The sequence below is a fragment of the Astatotilapia calliptera genome, chromosome 10 (assembly GCF_964374335.1).
Source record: "Astatotilapia calliptera chromosome 10, fAstCal68.1, whole genome shotgun sequence".
Classification (NCBI taxonomy): domain Eukaryota; kingdom Metazoa; phylum Chordata; class Actinopteri; order Cichliformes; family Cichlidae; genus Astatotilapia; species Astatotilapia calliptera.
Window position 1 is genome coordinate 20,408,388 of NC_137431.1, and position 20,576 is coordinate 20,428,963.

At 40.5% G+C, this 20,576-nt stretch overlaps 2 protein-coding genes across 3 annotated transcripts; both read right to left on the reverse strand.

Moving 5' to 3' along the window:
- Positions 1–7: 7 nt before the first annotated feature.
- LOC113030749 (Golgi SNAP receptor complex member 1-like) lies at positions 8–13,107 on the reverse strand. Of its 2 annotated transcripts, XM_026182442.2 has the most exons (10): positions 12,961–13,024; positions 11,904–11,989; positions 11,462–11,576; positions 11,199–11,274; positions 10,847–10,954; positions 10,297–10,388; positions 8,671–8,745; positions 2,774–2,803; positions 2,460–2,542; positions 8–408 (listed from the first exon to the last, which is right to left on the reverse strand). In XM_026182442.2, exons 2-10 carry the CDS (start codon positions 11,935–11,937, stop codon positions 284–286), a joined length of 738 nt encoding a protein of 245 aa, XP_026038227.2. In that variant the 5' UTR covers positions 11,938–11,989; positions 12,961–13,024; the 3' UTR covers positions 8–283. The 2 variants fall into 2 exon arrangements, with proteins under 2 accessions (XP_026038227.2, XP_026038226.2); XM_026182441.2 differs by lacking the exon at positions 11,904–11,989 and having other exon boundaries at positions 12,961–13,107.
- Positions 13,108–13,641: 534 nt separating this feature from the next.
- cryba1b (crystallin, beta A1b) lies at positions 13,642–15,785 on the reverse strand. Its single transcript, XM_026183265.2, has 6 exons — positions 15,560–15,785; positions 15,158–15,219; positions 14,927–15,045; positions 14,641–14,782; positions 14,406–14,548; positions 13,642–14,290 (listed from the first exon to the last, which is right to left on the reverse strand). Exons 1-6 carry the CDS (start codon positions 15,681–15,683, stop codon positions 14,143–14,145), a joined length of 738 nt encoding a protein of 245 aa, XP_026039050.2. The 5' UTR covers positions 15,684–15,785; the 3' UTR covers positions 13,642–14,142.
- Between the last annotated feature and the right edge of the window lie 4,791 nt (positions 15,786–20,576).

Here is a 20,576-nt window from a genome sequence, read left to right on the forward strand (position 1 = left end):
CTGGAAGTGAGTTTGTCACTTTTATTTAACAAAATAAGTCAATACAATACACAATCCAAATGAAAGGTTATTATGTGAATTTATAAGGAGTTAAAATAACAACAGGATACAAGCAGCAATATACAAATCCCCAGAAAATAAATAAACTCTCCAATCTGAGAAATTACATTTTATTTTCAATATTTTGTGTCAATTATATTTTTGTGCCATAGAGAGAATAAAAACCACATGGTATACACTTGGTTAGAGTTACAGTGCGTATATTTTGTCAGTTGATGGCGATTCATTGGAAAGTGTAGAGCAACAAGAGTATGGTGCAGACACCAATAACCACACCCAGAATTATAGAGTCCCGCCTCTTGCGCAAATTGATTTTCTGGATGAGACTGTTGATGGTGGGGAAGCGATCTGAGAGGTGGGGTAGCAGGGTGAAGGAAAATAATTAAGACCCAGGCTGGGTTTCCCTTCCTTGCAGTAAGTAAATAAGAGACAGAGAGTAGCAGGAAAAAACATCAGCAAGGCTCCGAAACAAAAATCCAATCCAGCGGTGTGGTTCAGTGGATCCAAACCATCTTATATTAACCCACAGGCCTGTCAGATGGACTCGAGACTTTAAAATTATGGTCATTTAAGACTTAATAGCAAAAAATGTATATTTTCTAAATATTTTTTCATTCAGTTCAATGGTCAGTGTTCATCTCAGGTCTGTTCATTTTTTTATTTATTAGTGCAATCTAGCATTTATTATTTTAACTATCTAAGTGCGTATGGCTCAGTCACACAAAGTAAAAATAAGACAGAAACATCCTCGTGACTAGGAAAGGAAAGTGGTTCCCTGGTAGCTATGGTGACCAAGTGTTCACCCAGATGTGGGGGGTGTTCCTTTGTTCACCTCTGGGCAACCTTTTTTGATTGGAAGACAGTTGCATGGGTCGTCTTTCTTCATTCACACCCAGACAGACTAGCAAACATTTAGTCGTGGCCAAAAGTTTTGAGAATGACACAAATATTGGTTTTCAGAAAGTTTGCTGCTTCACCTTTTATGAAGGCAGTTTGCATATACTCCAGAATTTTATGAAGAGTGATCAGATAAACTGCAAAGTCCTTCTTCTTGTTAACATAGGTGAGAATGTTGACAAGCACAAGGCTGGAGATCATTATGTTATGATGATTGAGTTAGAATAGCAGACTGGAATTGTTAAAATGATGGCGATGCTTGAAATCGTTGTTCTTCCTGTTAACCATGGTAACCTGCAAGAAAACATGTGCAGCCAGCATTGTGTGCGATCGTGGCTCAAAGAGTTGGCAATTCGTCTTGTAACCGGAAGGTTGCTGGTTCGAGAACCGGCTCGGACAGTCTCGGTCGTTGTGTGCTTGGGCAAGACACTTCACCTACCGCCTACTGGTGTTGGCCAGAGGGGCCAATGGCACGATATGGGAGCCTCGCTTCTGTCAGTCTGCCCCAGGGAAGCTGTGGCTACAACTGTAGCTGCCTCCACCAGTGTGTGAGAGTGAATGAATAGTGGAATTGTACAGCACTTTGCGGTTCTCGAAAAGCTCTATATAAATGCAATACATTCCTTATTATAATTATTATTGTGTTGCATAAAATGGGCTTCACAGGCAAGGATATTGTTGCTGCTAAGATTGCACTTGATGATCCGATAAACAGTTGACTGTTTATCGGATCATCAAGACAGTGCAATTCATTATTATAATAATTATAATAAGGAATGGATTGCATTTACATTTATGTCTTGATGATCCGATAAACAGTCAACTGTTTATCGGATCATCAAGAATTTCAAGGAAAGAGGTTCAAAGGTCCTCTAACGATGATTCAGAAACAACTGACAAAAAGATCTAAAAACACTGAAGCAGCAAACTTTATGAAAACCAATATTTGTGTCATTCTCAAAACCTTTTTCCATGACTGTACAGTGCTGTGAAAAAGTATTTGCCACCTCCTTGATCTCATAAATAACTTTTCCTTTAAATGACAATGTCATTTCACACTGGCCCTGTATGAAAAACAAAATGAAGGTTTTGAATTGGTCTAATCAAAGTCTGGGCTTAAATGTGATGGCAATGCTTTGGCATGACCTTAAACAGGCCGTTCATGCAATGTAATTCCTCCAGACAATTCCACACTTGTGGTTTTGACCTATTTATCACATTTACACATTTCGCCATATTATCACAGATTGCACGTAACTTCCAAGTTGACTCCATTCGATCGCAAACTCATAGCAGACTGACTCTGTCTTATCGCGCCTAACTTGCTTTGAAGACCGCAGCTGACTGAGAGTGATTGCACAGGCGTTGCCTGTCTTCACAAGCAGTTTTCTATTTTCCTGTGCAACGAGTAGAACTGGCATTTTTATTTTAACACAGAAAAAAGGAAAGAAAGTCGAGTCTGGAGAAAAAGAAGAGAAGTGATATCAATGATAAAAGGATACTGGCCAAAGTTGTGACCCTGGTTTGAATGGACTTCAACATCCCACGCTGAAATGTGATGTTCTCTTTGGTAGCCATGGCGATACTGCAGGGAGACAAACCATTAGGGACTGGCGGCGGCACAAAAAGAAGCACACACAGTAGCTGTCTTCGCAGAATCACATTAAGCTTGTTTCAGCTAATGAGCTAAAAGTAGGGAGCTACAGTAGTCTGTTTTAATAGACTGAAATGTGCTGCATTTGCTTATGATGGGCACGTGTTGAGTGAGAACAAAGCAAGGGAGGAGGAAAGCAAATGAAGCATTAATAGAACTGACCTTATTGCGTTGTCAATATGACTGTCTGAGCTGTGAACATAGGACAAAAAACAAGAAAAAGGATAAAAGTAAGTCAACCATCTTCAGTAAAGTTAAAGAATAAAACTTCCTAAAATAACCTTATGAGATCATTTCAAATGTTCTCTATATGAAGTTATGAAATTATACAACAAGACTCAGAGGAAGCCTGTGCCATGAACCCACACAGCCCGATCGGTCTGTTATCATAAGAGAAGCACTTCATCTGATTCCTGCGAGGGAGGAGAAAGTGCTGTTAATGGGCGATTTTGGGGAAAGTCCATTAACGTGTATAAAATTTCAGCTCTGAACATATGGATATATAATGTTTGGTTCTGATCTCTGATTTTCTTGAGGCGTAAGGAAAACATACAGAGGGTCAACAGTGCACATACACACAGAGAAGGGCTTGCATTATCTGCTAAGATAAGTGATGGGCAGAAAAAGTCTGGGGCTGAGCGGAGCATATAAAGGCAGCTGCATGCATCCTGTCGGACTTCACTAGAGACCAAAAATCAATACTGTGCTTTATACTTCCTCCATCTATTCGTCCACCGCTCCCACCATCTATCTGCTGCCATCCTCTCCTTTTTCAGACGATCCTTTATTAGCCGACAGAGTCAGAGGCGAGGCAGCTTCATGTTTAGCAGACCCTACTTTTCTTTCTTTGCTTATTTTCCTATTCTTTACTTGTGATATAGCATAACATTATAACTTAAATTTAAATCTGCCTGTGTTCAATGTACATGAATATGAATACAGCTACAATATGCACACAGACATGGTTTCCAATGGTTTTCCATTTCTGCATATCTGACCACTAGTCACACTTATAAAGTTAGAACCACTGAGTCTTTTTTAAAAATTTGGTTTAGTTGGCATCTTTGCTGAAAACAGAGCAGAGGCAATAACGCGGATCGACTCCCCACCATTGGACATTTGCGTATTTAACAAACACAGCCAATAGATTCTTGTGAAAATGAAATGAGAGGAACCATTCAAACCTAAATGTGTCAACAAGCCAACCAGCAAATGAACCAGTTAACCAACCACATCCCTCATTCAGGTCCAGATCTGGGTCCAGCTGAGAAATGCAATTTGTCTAGCATGCCCGAATCCGCTCTAGGACTTCCTCCCGGTGGGACATGACCAAACCACCTCGTTGGCCCATTTGATGCAAGGAAGTAACGGCTCTACTTTGAGGCAACTTTGTCAATAATCACATCGATAGCACTCTGGGCCCCCTTTCTTCCTATTGTAAAACACATGTAAAAAACCTCGGTGTCTACCTTGATGGTTCTTTTAAATTGAATAAGCAGGTGAGGGCAATAGTCCAGTCCTGCTTCTTTCAGTTAAGACAGCTAGCCAAGGTAAAGCCATACCTTCCGGCTAATGTCTTTGAACATGTTATTGACCTTTTCCTTACTTGCAGATTGGACTACTGCAATTCATTGTATTTTAGTCTCAACCAGGCCTCCATTCATCATCTTCAGATGGTCCAAAATGCAGTTGCTCGCCTGCTAACTGGTACCAAACAGGGAGAGCATATAACCCCAGTTTTAGCTTCTCTACACTGGCTTCCTGTCTCCTGCAGGATCCAGTTTAAACTTTGACTTTTTGTTTAGCTTAACTAATATATGTCCTAATATGAGATGTGCATTAATATTGTATAATTTCTAAAACTGCAATCAACACCTCTTTAAATTTAAGTGAAGCTGCAAATTATTGAGTAAGTTATGAGTGCTTGAATAAAATCTAATAAAATAAGAAGAAGAAAAACACCAGCAGTCCAAAACATTTATAAACTGAGCAGCAGCAACGTGTTGTCTGTCGATCAGCTAATAGCTAAATCGAATCCTTTTAGCAGCCCTCAATACTGAGACGATGCCGCACATTTTAACCTCATTTCTTACATTCAGTATTGAACATTTGTTCATATAGTGCATTTACTCCACCGAATCCCAAACAAGAATCTCCTCATCAATCACTGACATGTTCACACCTTCGACAAGTCAAAGTGCAACAGTGGTTTCTCAGATCAGCCTCACAGAGCCTCAGATTTTATGTGCATTCTTCTTTCAAGCTCCATCTATCTAAATAACAGCATGCCCAATATCTCATAAAATTGACAATAAAAACAGTTCCTCAACTTGCAGAGACCGCTGCTGAGACTGTGTTTCACTGTTAAAGGTAAATTTAACTCCTCAATTTTCAATCTGAGAGTCTAAACTGTCTGAAGAGTATTAATAGTTTGTCTTTGCTGATGTCTGCTCCTCCTCCACAGGTGATACAGGAGGAAAATGTTTCTCTGGGTAAAATCAGCAACGCTTGTTTATCCGAAACAAACCAAGGATGCACTGGAGGAAGAAATAACCACACTGCGACAGCAGGTGGGCTATTTTTTCCTCATACGGTTGGGAAGGTGCTTAAAGTGGGTGGTTTATTTCTGAATCATGTTCAGTGATCACGGCAGCGCGCATCTCAGCACATTTCTGGCATTTCAACAAGTCCAGTACTGGCACTGTCAATAATGTTACTGTTGGCTCAGGGAAGTGTATTAGCATTAGCTGAAGTACTCATCAAATACAACGCAGTATTTAAAATGTTCATATAACACTTTATATAAAGGTATAGACTCTTTTCTTTTTAACTTGCTCTGACCTTTCTTAAAAAAACACTGCCTCTGTTAGGAACAAATAAAAAACAAAAAGATAATACAAATAAATACAAATCAGAATAAAGTCAAAACTGCTTTTTGCTTCATTAAAAAAAAAAAAAAAGGCATAACATGTTCTCATCGTTAAGGCCAAAAAGTGTGATACCCAGTGTCACACGAGCCTAATGACTGGCCTCCTTGTGGCGGCCTTGTGAATAATTTGGTTGCTAGCGGACCGCTGTAGTCACCTGCAGTTTGCACACCCTCTAGCAGATCATTACATGAAGGAACCTTTTAAATACAAGCGCGCTCATGCTCACAGGTGTACACACAGATGCTCACACACACAAACTACACCCTTTTTGGCTCCTACCTCAAAGCACACTGTGCGCTGTAGATCCTACGTGCTGCACAATAATGTTTACTATTTACTGTTATATTCCCATAGATCATCGTGATGTTGTTTATTATGTTGCTCTTTTTTTTCCTGCTTGTTTTCTCTTTTTTCTTTCTCAACAGGTGATCCAGGTGATCGATATATGTATTTTTTGTCTGCTTATTTTGTTGTTTTTTGTTTTTTGCCCTTTATCCCCGTCCCTCTTTCTCGCTGTTTTTCTTTCCCTCTTTCTTTTCCCCAGTCAAATCTGTCCCGTATTTAGCAAGTGAAAATAAAATAAAATAAACAATAAAAGGTGAATCAAATAGACCATTACGGCAAGGCTGGGATGGTCCATTTGGTAAAGTAAATCCGTTGGGCATCTTTCTTCGCCTTTAGACAATAATTCTGATGGCAAAAAAGCCAAACGGGACAGGCAAAAAAAAAAAAGTGTTCAAGACTGTTATTTACAACAAAATACCTACGAAATCTTACGATAATTTAATCAGACTCAGATATTACATTAATCCAAACTGCCTGGAGAAACAAGTCTGACCACTTTCAGCCCTTTGAAATATCTGTGCAGTTATTTTACCTTTAATTGTTGCTGGAACAACCAGAAAACGGCATGTGTTCATCATCAAATATCAATATATTGATCTAAACTCACAGCTAGGATCAATATAGCCTTCTAGTTTATTTTTCTAATATATCTAAATGCAAACAATAATTGTTTAAGCTGTTGCACAAAACATAAAATATACAGGATCTATGAAAGTAAGGATTTGTAAATAGATCTCTGATAGGTGGGGCATTCCCTTGCACAAGAAACTGAATAATAAATGTGTGAGCTGTGCAGGCTCTCTGATTTAGTCACATTTACTTTAAAGATTAAATGACAAAACAAACAAACAAATGAAAGCCCTTTTTGGTGTTTCCAATTCATTCTGAACAACTAACTCTGCTGTTTTCTGCCACCACAATGCTGACTCACAAGTTTCGGTTCATTGTTGCAACAAAAAAGTTTCAGAGTGACGTGAGAATTCAGATTTGGGACGTATCGAGGGTTTGTGGTGTGACTTGGAGGTGTCTGACCCCCTAAAAAAGATTTTTAATAACAATTATATAGAGAGGCCAAAATGAGTGGATAAAAGAAATTACTGTTGACCACCTGACTCATCTGAGCACAGATGAATAATCATCAGACTGGACCTTCATTATAATCTCAACAACTCGCATGTTTCTACAGAAATTTTAATCATGAAGTTCAGCCATTTCGTATCCATCATTTACACCAGGTGATATGCAACCGCAGCACAGCTCTGTCCTAGAGTCAGACAATAATTACCTTTTTTATTTATTATTTTTTGTATTTCAAAAGGAGGAATTGGATCTCAGTCCAATGGCAACTCAGGGGAAGGAACAAACTGCGGATCCACTGCTTCAGGGAACAGCGGTGATGGGAGCGTGGGAGTTGTGTCTCTCGCTGCTAAAATAACCTAAACCATGTTTTCATTATCTGCAGTAATGCAGTCATTCCCATAAAGCCAATATACGATATAGAGTCTGGTCTATTCCCCCCCCAGTTCCAAAGTGGTCAAACCAAAACTGGAAGCCACTTTGTATTCACTGCCTCAGGAAGCACCGGCAGTGTGAGTCCCCAGCTCAATGTGTTATTTTGTTCAGGAGACACTAAAGGTGGGCTGTTTCGTGATTTCTGAATTCTTAGTCATTCTCTGTATTTTAAAAGGAGGAATGGGAGCCCAGTCAAATACTGGCAACTAATGTAAAACAGGGGGGTGGAAGCAACGCTGGATGCCCTGCCTGGGGGAATGCTAGCAGTGCGAGCGGTCTGTTTTCTCTGTCATTTTGCTGAAAAGTTATCAGGAGTGGGCAGACTTCAGAGTTTAGAATCTGTGCAGTAAAATTAGTAGGTTGTGTTATTATCTTTTTACTTCTGAAGGGGAAAACACAGCCAGCACTGGCAACACGAGTAACACGACAGCTGGTGAAGAAGATACTGGAAGGAGAAAAAAACACCTGCAATCTAACGTACGTGAGTACTGTTAAGGCCTTTACACGCAGGATGGGTTTAAAATATTTTTCACACTCACCTGTTCTTAATGCAGCCGCTCACACTCAACACATATTTTCGCTGGAAAAATTGCGGCATTAATTTTTTCAAACCAAGCACAATTTTTCTGATTTTGTGGATCCGAATAAACAGATCAAACCAATCAGGTCACTGCATTTGGCAACAAGTGCGCTCATGGCTCAAATCGTGCACCTGTACTGAATATACAATGTGGAAATCATTTTTTAAAAGACACAGACGGACAGTGCTCTGTGTCGATGGGCTCTTTCAAATGATTTGTCTACCTTCTCAGATGTGGTCCCAAGTCTAGAAACAAGCATTCAAGCTGGCCCACTGACATTCAAATTTATGAAAGACACGATACAGCTTCAAGTCCTAGATCAAACCATAATCTACCTGTTCTCTTTTTCCCCTTTGGATAGCATTTCCACAACATGAAACCTGTTTGTCACCACAGCTCCGAACACGCCAGCACACACTGACACAAGCAAGACGAGCTTCTGAATAATAGCTGCATCGCTTCTTTTTTATAAATAGAACCCAACTGAGCTGAACAGAAAGCTATAACTACAAACAGGAAGTGTCTGAGTTGATGCAGTCATTTTTTATTACATCAGTGGAAATACCGCAGACACATCACAGAGAATTCAACTCTCACATAAAGGGGTTGTAAACAGTGAGGAATTTTGGAAAATAGCTCTCAATCTTCTTGTGATAAGTGTGAAACTGGTTTTCTTAAAGATGTGTCTTACTTTCTTAGATGCTCGTGCTCCTTCAGGAAGAGCTCTGTCCTCCTGTTATTCACCCCTGAGCTGCTTTTGTAGGACCTGAGTAAGAAAATTAAAGAAGGGTAAACTCCAGCATCAGATTAGCACCAAAAACATCATTACAGCTGGAACATGAGTGTGTGCAGATGCTTAGACAATATACTTAACATCGAAATATGTCAACCTCCCTGTGACAAGAGAAGGATATGATTCGTCATCAGTGCTGCAGGTATTTCCCTCCATCCTAAAAACACATGCCGGGATACTGATGTACTTCCTGCATTAAAGCTTCTAAGTGCTTAACCCAAAGCTCCGTCCTCCATCTCTTATTTACACCACCACCATCCCATTTCTATTTGGACTAATAATCTTTTTAATCCATCATCTATTTTCTGTTCTGTTGGCCCACTCCTTTCACTGTTCCTCCACACCTCTAATCTCAGTGGGAATAATTAAAATTCACTCTCATCATTTTTGTAATCAATCAAAGTCAAATCAGGAGAAAGTCTCATTCCCTCTGTCTGACTTTCTTGCTCTTCCTCGCCTCTAGTGAAAAAGCATTTCTCTGCATCAGGCAGGCCAGATGTAACCACTCTCCCTCAGCTCTGGCTCAATGAAAGCCTTGTGGTTTGATTTACTGTAGAAGGCACTTAGGAAAGAGATCCCCGGCGAAAGAGAGAGACATAGACAGATACAGAGAAGAGGAGGGAAGATGGCTAATAAGAGGTGTCTCTTATTAGAGGATGAAATATGATAGCGGGAATGCAGAGTATTAAAGGGTAGGGGAAACCAGACACTGAATAGACATCTCTGCCTCCTGCTGGTCAGGGATAACATCGGACGAGAGGAGGAGGGATGAGAAGAGAGCAGAAAAGTGGGACAAAAATAAGGAAAGCTGAAAATGTTAGATTTGGTGACAACAAAAAGTAGGCATGGAAGGAATTCAGGAGGAAAAGGAAAACTCTGCATACGTAAAGCAGGAGAGTAAGCAAGTGATTTAATAACACATTTTTGTAACATCTTGGGACATATGGGAGATAAAAGAAATGACACCTAAAAAGATAAGAGAACTTCTAATATTAAATATTAGAGTTATCATCAATATCAATGAGAAGCCTAAACTACATTTGCCACCAAATTTATTCACAAAGTAGCACAATAAATAATTTTACACAACACTTGCGCTGCACTTGGAGCTAAAAAGAAGAACCTACAATAATTAATTTCCATTAGCTTAAAAAATTTGACAGTATTCTTTGGCTCCACCTCCTCAAAGTTAAATATTAGCTGTTTTTTTTATTTTATTTTATTGTGAAGCACTTAAAATAAAAGTTGTGCCTTACTGCTGCAACCACTTCAAAAGGCACAACTTTGACTTTGAAGACAGGGTTGGCGAGCAAGTCGAATTTTTCTTACAAACTACAGCCAACCACAGCAGCACCAGTGCTGACAAACACTTGCCAACCTTTTGGGCAATACACAGTTTTATCTAGCAAGGTTACCAGGGCCTCGCTGACCAGCCTCGAGGCCTGCGTGACTGACGCTTCACTCACGGTTGTATTTTCTAACAACATGAAGTCTTTTATTGATCAGAGAGGGAAGGGAACTCACTCGATGTCTCTGTGAACTGAGCCCAGAAGGTCCTCTCGCTCTCGCAGGCTATAAAAGTTGCTTTTGATTTTGTGAAACTCATGAGTGTAGTCCTGCAAAATAAAACACGATAAACTACAGCCAGTGTGACATGATATCACTAGCAAACAACATGATTGGAAAACATTGGGGCAAAATACAGTACATATTTCATAAATGCATCTTCAAAGTGCGCAGAATGTTCCAATAAATAGCTGAAAGATTTTGTCCTTGACCGAGGGGAAAATACTAATCATATGATCACTCAAAGACATGAAAAAATTGTTTTTAGAATGTGGATTTGCCCAAAGTTCAACCGTAATTAATTATAACATTTAAAGTGTGGAGGGCTAAAAGTGATTATTGTGAAACAGTAATTATAATAATAATGTCCCTGAACTTTGAACTCAGGACCTTCTTGCTGTGAGGCGCCACTAACCACCACACCACTGTGCCGTCCGGCAAAACTGCAAATGAAATTAAAGTTTTATTAATTGCACAGCCTACAACAAAGTGAAGGAAGTCTATGTACCTGTAAAATGTCTCTGTGCCTCTGTAAGGTGTGCATCAATCCTGCGTTGTGTGACGAAACTCCAGGGGTGCTAGTGCATTCTGCCATTTTGTCATTGACTGCTGTAAGCTGCAAAAAAGGATTAAATTCTTATCACGTAGCCACAGAAGCACAGACGACCTTTTAAGAGATAATGTGATTTCAAAACAGCCCAGGATTATAATTTGAAATGTTCGACTACTCGAAAAAAATTATTTAACAAATAGGCTTCAGGCCTAACAGTCTGTTTGACTCTAAAAACATAGAATAACACAATTGTCTGCAACTGAAGGCATCCTATACGTGACCATACCGTGTGCCACATTTAACTCACATTGGCTAAGAGCTGGTCCAGCTCAGTCGTCATGGCCACAAGCGAGTTGTCATGAGATGAGCCCAGAGAGTCAGACCTGATTTCAGACGGAAATAGAAAGGATGCTCAGCAAAAATGTAAAAAAGAAAATTTAATTTAAATTCAATAAGTCAACAATTATACGTTCTAAAGCTTCTAAAAGCACAAAGATTTTTTAATATCCAACAAGATTTCTTTTGAGAGAGGGTACATGTTTAAAGTGAAGAGGGGAAAGCACTGCCAACCTGCTGTCTCTCATCCGCTGGTCTGGGCTGCTGCTGTAGCTGGTGCAAAGCTTACTGAAGGAGACTAGCTTGAGGTCAAGCTCATTCTCCAGCTGCCTGGCTTGTTTACGCAAATCTGACGGGGGGAGAAAATAAATGGAAAACAAATAAATTAGACAACCCTCAATATCATGCCAGATCTACAGGAGTCCAGTAAGGATAGAAAGACCCAGGCAGATCATTTTATGTAAACCCAGAGTGTCGGTGAAGGAGAAGCCCATCTCGGTCATGATCCATCATGATTTACAGGTTATTGTAAAGTGTGAAGCACAGAAAGACGGTTGAGTGAACAACTGGATACTGTTCACAACACCAAGAGTGAGAATTTGGTGAAACTGGAAGTAGTGTGGAACAACATTATGCCGTGAAAATGTACAAGAGTCTGTAAAAGGACAAACGTTACCTTGGCCTTGAGCACAATTTTGTGGAAGACCCATTAGATGATCACTGCGTTCAAGTTTGGTTAAATTCTGGACAAATTCTTTCAATCTGCCGAAGGATTTTAAAGGGTCACCGACTACACGTGGTTAGTGAAAGCATTAAGCATAAAGCCTCGGAAACTCTGGTGTTTTAAGATACCAGAAGCATGTTAAATTAAACTATTTAGTTCACATTATTGTTGCAGGGTTAGTGTTACACTGTAAAGTGTATTTTAAATAGCACAATTTACTTATCATTTACCAATAACACATTACAGAACATCCTTTACACTGAATTATTATGGGTTGCTGCTGACAGTGTGCTGACCTTTATCCAATGAAAAGAAACTTTGATTCTCTTTTACTGTTTGAGATGGTATCAGAGATCCAAAGTTTGATCTTGGATTTAAAAGTTTGAGAACCACTGGTTTACAACAAACATCCACAAAAAGCTGATAAACCACAGACTACACAGTACAGGTAGAAACTATTTTTATGATTATAAAAATAGCTGTTTTTCATAATATTATGATCATCAAAACAGAAAATTGGGCTCACTTTTGATTTCAGCCAAATGTAAGGAGATAATAACTGGCAACCATAACATTACGAAAGCCTTCATCCGATTAACGAGGTAACTGATTTGGTGGTCAGCAATGAATGACCATATATGTGTAAACAACTATTAACTTCCTGTTTGTTTACACTTAACGATGCAAGACTTGTTTGGTTGAAATCTTCCTGTTACGTGCCTATAAACAGTAAACGGAGGATGAAACAGAAAGGTTTACAAACTCTGGTAGCACGTAAACTGGCTTAAAGGAGGAAGCTGAAGTCTGACTACTGACTTTTGAACTACGAAGGCTAACACGCTAACAGATTAGCTCGAAACCGGCTAAAAACACCTTCTAACCGCGGATAAAATAAAGTTTCTGAACTGCTGAGTTTGTATGACCTGGATAACAAAAGCCTTACATGGTGGCAGCTGTTTGTTTGTGTGTTTGTTTGGGGGTTTTTATTACACAAAGCACCATTATTTACCTTCCCAGTAGTTATTGCTGCCTGCCATGTTTGTTGTTGACATGTCATCATCAGCCGTCAAGAAGATACAGTTGTCGCACTTGTCTTTCTATCCCACAGCGGCCTCTAGTGGTTTCAAGATGTATGTCGCTTTCAGAGATTACTAATTTTGATATAGAGTAGGCATCAGTAACGGTAAAGCTAATTTTAAAAATGTAGAAAATCCTACATTCAGAATTTTAGATAAATAAAATTCTAAAATCTTCATGTTGAAGTATAAACCACTGGGTATACCGATTTATTGGTAGCAACATGTGCTTAAATTAGACTATTGAAGAGGTAATGTGGGGGTTTGCAGCTGCTGTGGGTGTTTAACTTTAACTCTGTCAAAACTTTTATTTAACCAGCTATAGAATAGATAAAAATGCCTACTTCTGTAGTATTAAACAGGTCATTAAAGACATGTTTATTTGAGCTTTACACACTTTGTTTTTGTATTGGAAATTGCTTCACTCCATTTCATACACATTCACCCAAAATTCAGCCTCTTATATTTAGCCTCATGTAAACTTTGGCAGCTCTATCTTTGGCTCGGGGAGTCACTCTATAAGATGATGCAGCTTTACAGGCTGGTTTAAAGTTAAAGTGTATCAGAAAAAAAACAAAAAGCACAAACAGATGTAACTGAGATATGTGTCAGCATTGTGATTCTCTGTCTTTTTGCTCATTCTCTTTATTCATCGTCTTGAACACAGGCAGTAATTATATCACAGTAACAGCGGCACTGGTGGTCTGGTTGATGTAGAAGACAGTGACGATGATGATGATGATGATGATGATGATGATGCCAGCAGTGGTGAAAAAGAGCAAAAAAGTCTGTGTTGTTTTTGCATTTCTGCAGCCTCGCCAGATGACACCTCTCTTTCACACTGATTCAGCTTTTTTCTCTCATTTCTGTCATTCCTATTGTCTGTCTTTCTTACATCTTTCTTTTCTTTTATGATGTTTCTTTTAAAAAAAAAGTGCTATGACACAACTGACGCCAGTAAGCACCTGAAGTCCAGTCCCAGATCCTGCTTTGACTAGCTGGAAGATGGAGGTTGCGGGACAGGAGGAGGAGGATAAGGAGGGATGGAAGCACAGGAAGGAGGGAGAGGGAGAAAGAGTGGAGCGATAAGGAGGTTTAAAGAAAGCGCTCTCCTCTTAGTGCTGGATCCTCCTGATGGACTGAATCTGAGGAGTCTGGGCGTGGGAGCCAAATTCACGGTAACACTTGTACTCTCCTCCGCGACAGTCGCACTCCATGATGTACTGGTGGCCACGGTAGCCAGGGTACTGGTAGCACACAAAGCTGCAGGAAAACACGCACACAGACACACGCTTGAATCAGGTAAGCAGTCAATGCTTTCTAGTGGCTGTGTGTTTTTCAGCTGTGTGAAGGTGATCTAAAGTGACCGTGAACTTACGCGCCACTCTGAATCTGCATGGATCCAACTTCGTTGTTAAACCAGCCCATGGCCTGCAGGGAGGGGTAATCATCACACATCTCGAACTGACGTCCCATCATGTTCTCCATCTCAAAGATGATCATGCGGGAGTCCTTGTGGTTCTGTGCAAAAGAGAGAAAAAAGAAGTCTCAGTAGAATTTGAGAATAAGCTAATGTCAGCTAATGGCCGTTATAGTGTGCTGTGTTAACCTACAGCACAGCAGATGGGCCTGAAGGAGATCATTCTCTCAATGCGGTAGGAGTTGCTGCCACTATAAGCCTCAAAGCGGGGGTAGTCTCCCTTCTCCAGGACGAACTGTTGGCCGCAGAAGCTGGAGTGCTCGTAGCCCACCCAGCTGGAAGCCAGAAACAAATGAAAAGAATAATGAGCGCACCTTCTATCTAAACCACCCAAAATCTGAAGGAAAGACACTCTGTTTTAGTTTCTTTAAACAGTTTAAGGGTTTCCAGAAGAGCAAGGAAGCTCATCGGATACGTACGCGCCACACTCCACCTTCAGGGAGCGGATGTTCTCCATCCCACACTCCATGATGTTCTGGCAGCTGGCAGTAAACTCCATACGCCTGCCCTGGAAGTACTCCTGATCGTACACAGTGATCTGCAAAAAGCAAAGAGGGTGAACAGCCTGAACCAGATATTACTGTACATAAACTAAAAACTTGTGCTGCTGCTTGCATCCCTGCAACATGATGTGTAAAGCATATGCTTACCTTCCAAGGGCCCATGGGCATGGGGTTTGTCAAAGCCATGTTGTCCTCTTTTTCAGCAGTACCTGCAGAGTAAAATTACATAAATAGTCGGGAAATGATGTGAGAAGGTCAAAATCACAAAACCTGTGGCTCACTGTTTGCTGTGCCATAAATTTAAAGCCCAGGTTTGTCACACCACTTCAAGCCTCCTGCTCACTCTTCTTTGCTGTTTTCACTTGTTGTTTTAAAATAACTTCCTCATATTATAGTTAATGTAATAAAACAAGGTACACTGGCCTCCTTCTGTTCTCGTAAGACCACCTGTTGTTAGTTGGATTGTTGCATTAGAGGCCTAGGCTACATTACATTCATAGACTGGGAAACTGTGCTGTATTGGTAACTACTTTAACAACTTGGACCTACCCAAACTGGTGAGCTGTGTGTCGCAGGGTTCCACTGAACAGTGTGCGGAGGCAGTGTGGACGGGGGGTATATATACACCCACGGGTGTCAGGGGCCGGGGGGGGGCAGGCATGCCTGGACTCATGTCAGCACTTTGCTTTGGACTCCATTGTTTAGCCACAGAGGGGTTAACACGCAGACACACGGTGATTCATGCAAACACAAAGAGGACCCACGGCTATACTGCGCTACATGCACCTCTGTGGTAAATCTATATGTTAGAGGAAAAAAGAGAGGGTGGCTTTCCACACGGGCATGTGGGTCTATTATGAGATAGGCCCACATAAAAATTCAGCTCAGCGGTGAAATACTTTATGTGGCTGTTTTCTTTGATTTTCAAAGTCATGGTACAAAGGTGGAGGATTAGCAACAGTCTTGTGCAAACCACTGAATCCACTGAAAAGCCAAGTGATGTTTTCTATGATTTCAAATAATATCAGGGCTACTGCCTCACAGCAAGAAGGTCCAAGAAGGCTTGAATCCACCGTCTTTCTGTGATGGTACGTTCACCCCGAGGTTCTCTACGGGTACTCCTGCTTTCCCCCAAAGACATGTGCTGGGGTTAATTTGTGATTACACTATGAAAAGTAAATAATGGTGTCTGGATGTACCCCGGCTCTCACCCTATAGCAGCTGGGATAGGCTCCTGCACCACATGACCCTCAATTGGATAAATGGAAGAAAATGGATGGATCGAGTGATATCTCACAGTTATTACTATTATTAGACTAATCAAACCAGTATAGCCCTGTAATAGACTAGCAACCTGTACAGGGTGTATCCAACCTCTTGCTTAACTAAACCACACTCACACCTAGCTCACACTACTGAAATTCATTATTATTAGGTTGTGCTCAAAACTATCTGAAAAGCTTCCAGTTGATCCAAAGTATTGCAACCAGAGTACTGACAGGAACTAGGAAGAGATAGCATGTTTCTCCCATATTGGTCTTGATGGTCGTCACAGTCGTCCAGGTAAGCAAATCCCTGATATTTGACTCTGTCCAACTGGTGGGAGTGGGTCTCCCACTAAAAATGCTAACTCCAGTTGAACAGAATGAACTTTCCAGGTTCTCCCATATTGGCTTCTGCTCAGCGGCTCCCTGTTAAATCCAGAATCAAATTTAAAATCCTATTTATTTATTACTACAGTATGACTCATAGGTGTGTGACTACATGTCCCCCCCCACACACACACACACACTGTTAACATTATTACAAGTGCAGTGTGTTAATCAGATGTGAGAATTTAGTTGGTCAAGACTCAGATCAGGAATCTAACTGACCTACTTTTGATGATGGACACAAACTGGATCAACGCTATGAATGCTGGATTAGAAACAGGAAGGTGCTGACATTGTTGGAAAGCTTGAAATCCCAGAAAAGCAAAGCTCTCCGCTTAACTGTTTCTATTTTTATTTTTTGCTATGAACGGCAGTAGCTATTTCTATTTTTAAAATATCTCTAAGACTGAATAAATCAACAATAAAGGTTAACCGGGGTCAGTGGCACCAGTTCAAAGGCCTGATTGGCAGGTCTGGTAGTGCTTTGGCATTGACTGGTGAGCTGCAACTGGCAGCTTCACTTTCAAATAGTTTGGTGCAGTTGGGTTTTATAACACAAGGGGAATTTTATACAAATTGATCAAGAGATGAAACAGACAGACTCTTATTTTAATAATTTTATTCTTCCCATTAAGCGAAGCATCTTATTGGTTTTTAGACTCTATTTACATTTATTCAAAGTGCCTGAATTATAAATAGTTTTGTTTACATTATTTGTTCCTCACTGTGTCATTAAAAAAGTGAACAACACAGAGCGAAAACAGAGTGAGCAGCTGCTACTGTCCCCCCCTTCTCTCTTCTCTTGCTGCTCTGAACAATAAACATTTAGAAATGGCTTACTGAGGTCAGCACATTGTCCAGACTCTCTGTCTATGTGTGCGTGTGTGTGTGCGCACACGCCCGTGTGTGTGTGTGTGTGTGTGTGTGTGTGTGTGTGTGTGTGTGTGTGTGTGTGTGTGTGTGTGTGTGTGTGTGTGTGTGTGTGTGTGTGTGCATTCATGTGGATGCCCATGTAATTTCCTGATTAAGCTTATAACAGAGCAAAAGCAAGATACGTGTGCACTTTTTACACATAATACCGCAGTAGGTCCATTTCTGTGAACTTATTTCTGATCAGAGTTGATTTGTTGAGGTCTGAATGTAAGATGGGACAGGGATATATGAACATGTGTGCGTGTGTTTCTGCTGATGATAGCAGCAGCAGCATCGGCGCAGACTTGACAAAGAGACGAGCAAACTCAGCAGGCTGATGTGAAGAGCCTGCCGTGTCCATATAGTCGACTCTGTGTCACGTGCACAGATATCAAAACCTCAGTAGAGCCTTCAGTAGACTCTGAAACCACCTGCTGTCAGCTGTCAAAGACCCACACTTAACAGTCCCACAAAAAGCCTGCATATTGAGTGCTAATTACAAAGAAGGAAGTAAACACCTACAAATTTCCTCTGATATTTCTTGAGTGAAAAGTTTTGCCTAGAACATATTTTTCCAAGCTGGGCTTTTTCCAAGCATGAAATCTGGATATTTTCGATTGGAAGTCATTTTATTCCACTCACCTGAATCTTAAAAAATAAAAACCTGTAACAGAAATTATCTCTGCAGTGAATCCTGACTTCCTCTAGGGTGCAACATTTCCATATAAACTCTGAGTTTAAAGGCCTTTTTAATATTAACTTAAAGAAGGGTCACAATATTAACAACCCATCACACTGCAGGTGCACAAACTGACTCAGGCTCTTCCTGGATCAGGAATCTTTTATACTCTAATCTCTCTGCTGGCATTTTTGCTGCTGTTGTTGTTATTGTGACTGCTCCTAAACTGCCGTTACGGTTGGTTTGGCATCGTTATCGTCACACACAGAGTCACTGCAGAGCTGTGATGGATAGTCATGTGTGACTGAGATCTCCAGTGAGTCATGCAGAGACTTTACATGAATCAGTAGAGAGTGAAAGGAAGACAGAAATAGGATTAAACCCACCCCAGAATGATTTCATTTTTGCCGTTCAAACATCTGAAAACATCTGTTGTTGTTTTTAACAGTAAAGTTCTGAGAAATTACAGCACATTAGAGCCACATTTTATGTTAAAATGTAGTACGCTTAATCAATGTGAGGAGAATTATTTAGGTCTAATTGCAAGACATGCAGAGCTGGAATAAGTAGATGCATCATTTCTTAAATAAAACCATAAAAAGCATGCTATTAAAATATTCTTGCAAAAGTTTTTTACCTACATAAGAGAACTAAAGTAGCAGAATCCCACAGTTGTGTTGAGATGAAAGCAGGCATTTATTATATACTGATATTTTCAGTTGTGAAAGAAATACTAAGTATCATCTTTGAATAGAAAGATCTATAGTTCCTCAGCATGTCATCATATGGGGGGTCAGGGGGTTTCTTTTGCAGCTAATGTTAACTACTTTTACTACTTGTACTTCTACTACAACGTAGCTTGACATCACCAGTGTGTGAATGTGTGTGTGAATGGGTGGATGACTGGACGTGTAAAGCGCTTTGGGGTCCTTAGGGATTAGTAAAAGCGCTATACAAATACAGACCATTTACCATTTACCATTTTACTTTTCATCAAAACGCTTTGTTGTGAAGAGTGAACTATCTTCTTAACTGCTTTGCACAATGGAAACAGATCATGGTCCTTCAAGATGCCCTATCTTTCACACAGTGCAGCAGCTCATTCTGTGTTTTCTTCGTCCAGACTGATGGTTTTTCGTCTGCTGCTTCTTTTCCCTTCAAATTTTTCCAGATGTAATATCACATTCCAGTCCTCCTGTTCTCATAGTGTGTCCAAAGAATCTTGCTTCTCTTGCTTGTCTCTGATGTTCTTACATAGTGATCTTTTGGTGTTTGCTTTTTTAAAGACTTCTTCGTTAATCAATTCAGGTCTATGATATTCACGTCTCTGCTGCATTGATAATCTCAATAGCTTTCTAGTTCATTGTCCATGCTTTGCTTCCATGTGTAGGCATCTTCGACTCTTTCTTGTGTTGAAGGAAATTTGTCAGTTAAATTAAATGTTTGCTAGCTTAGATTCACTTCAGTTTTATTTACAGGGAGTGCAGAATTATTAGGCAAATGAGTATTTTGTCCACATCATCCTCTTCATGCATGTTGTCTTACTCCAAGCTGTATAGGCTCGAAAGCCTACTACCAATTAAGCATATTAGGTGATGTGCATCTCTGTAATGAGAAGGGGTGTGGTCTAATGACATCAACACCCTATATCAGGTGTGCATAATTATTAGGCAACGTCCTTTCCTTTGGCAAAATGGGTCAAAAGAAGGACTTGACAGGCTCAGAAAAGTCAAAAATAGTGAGATATCTTGCAGAGGGATGCAGCAGTCTCAAAATTGCAAAGCTTCTGAAGCGTGATCATCGAACAATCAAGCGTTTCATTCAAAATAGTCAACAGGGTCGCAAGAAGCGTGTGGAAAAACCAAGGCACAAAATAACTGCCCATGAACTGAGAAAAGTCAAGCGTGCAGCTGCCAAGATGCCACTTGCCACCAGTTTGGCCATATTTCAGAGCTGCAACATCACTGGAGTGCCCAAAAGCACAAGGTGTGCAATACTCAGAGACATGGCCAAGGTAAGAAAGGCTGAAAGACGACCACCACTGAACAAGACACACAAGCTGAAACGTCAAGACTGGGCCAAGAAATATCTCAAGACTGATTTTTCTAAGGTTTTATGGACTGATGAAATGAGAGTGAGTCTTGATGGGCCAGATGGATGGGCCCGTGGCTGGATTGGTAAAGGGCAGAGAGCTCCAGTCCGACTCAGACGCCAGCAAGGTGGAGGTGGAGTACTGGTTTGGGCTGGTATCATCAAAGATGAGCTTGTGGGGCCTTTTCGGGTTGAGGATGGAGTCAAGCTCAACTCCCAGTCCTACTGCCAG

Coding starts and splice junctions, on each gene's coding strand:
- LOC113030749 (XM_026182441.2), bottom strand. CDS start 13,003: ATGTCAACAACAAACATGGCAGGCAGCAATAACTACTGGGAAG. Junction 11,577..12,960: donor CAGCAATAACTACTGGGAAG/GTAAATAATGGT, acceptor TCCCCCCGTCAG/ATTTGCGTAAACAAGCCAGG. Junction 10,955..11,198: donor TGGACCAGCTCTTAGCCAAT/GTGAGTTAAATG, acceptor CCTTTTTTGCAG/CTTACAGCAGTCAATGACAA.
- cryba1b (XM_026183265.2), bottom strand. CDS start 15,683: ATGAGTCCAGGCATGCCTGCCCCCCCCCGGCCCCTGACACCCGTGGGT. Junction 15,046..15,157: donor TGCCCATGGGCCCTTGGAAG/GTAAGCATATGC, acceptor TGCTTTTTGCAG/ATCACTGTGTACGATCAGGA. Junction 14,291..14,405: donor ATGCAGATTCAGAGTGGCGC/GTAAGTTCACGG, acceptor GTTTTCCTGCAG/CTTTGTGTGCTACCAGTACC.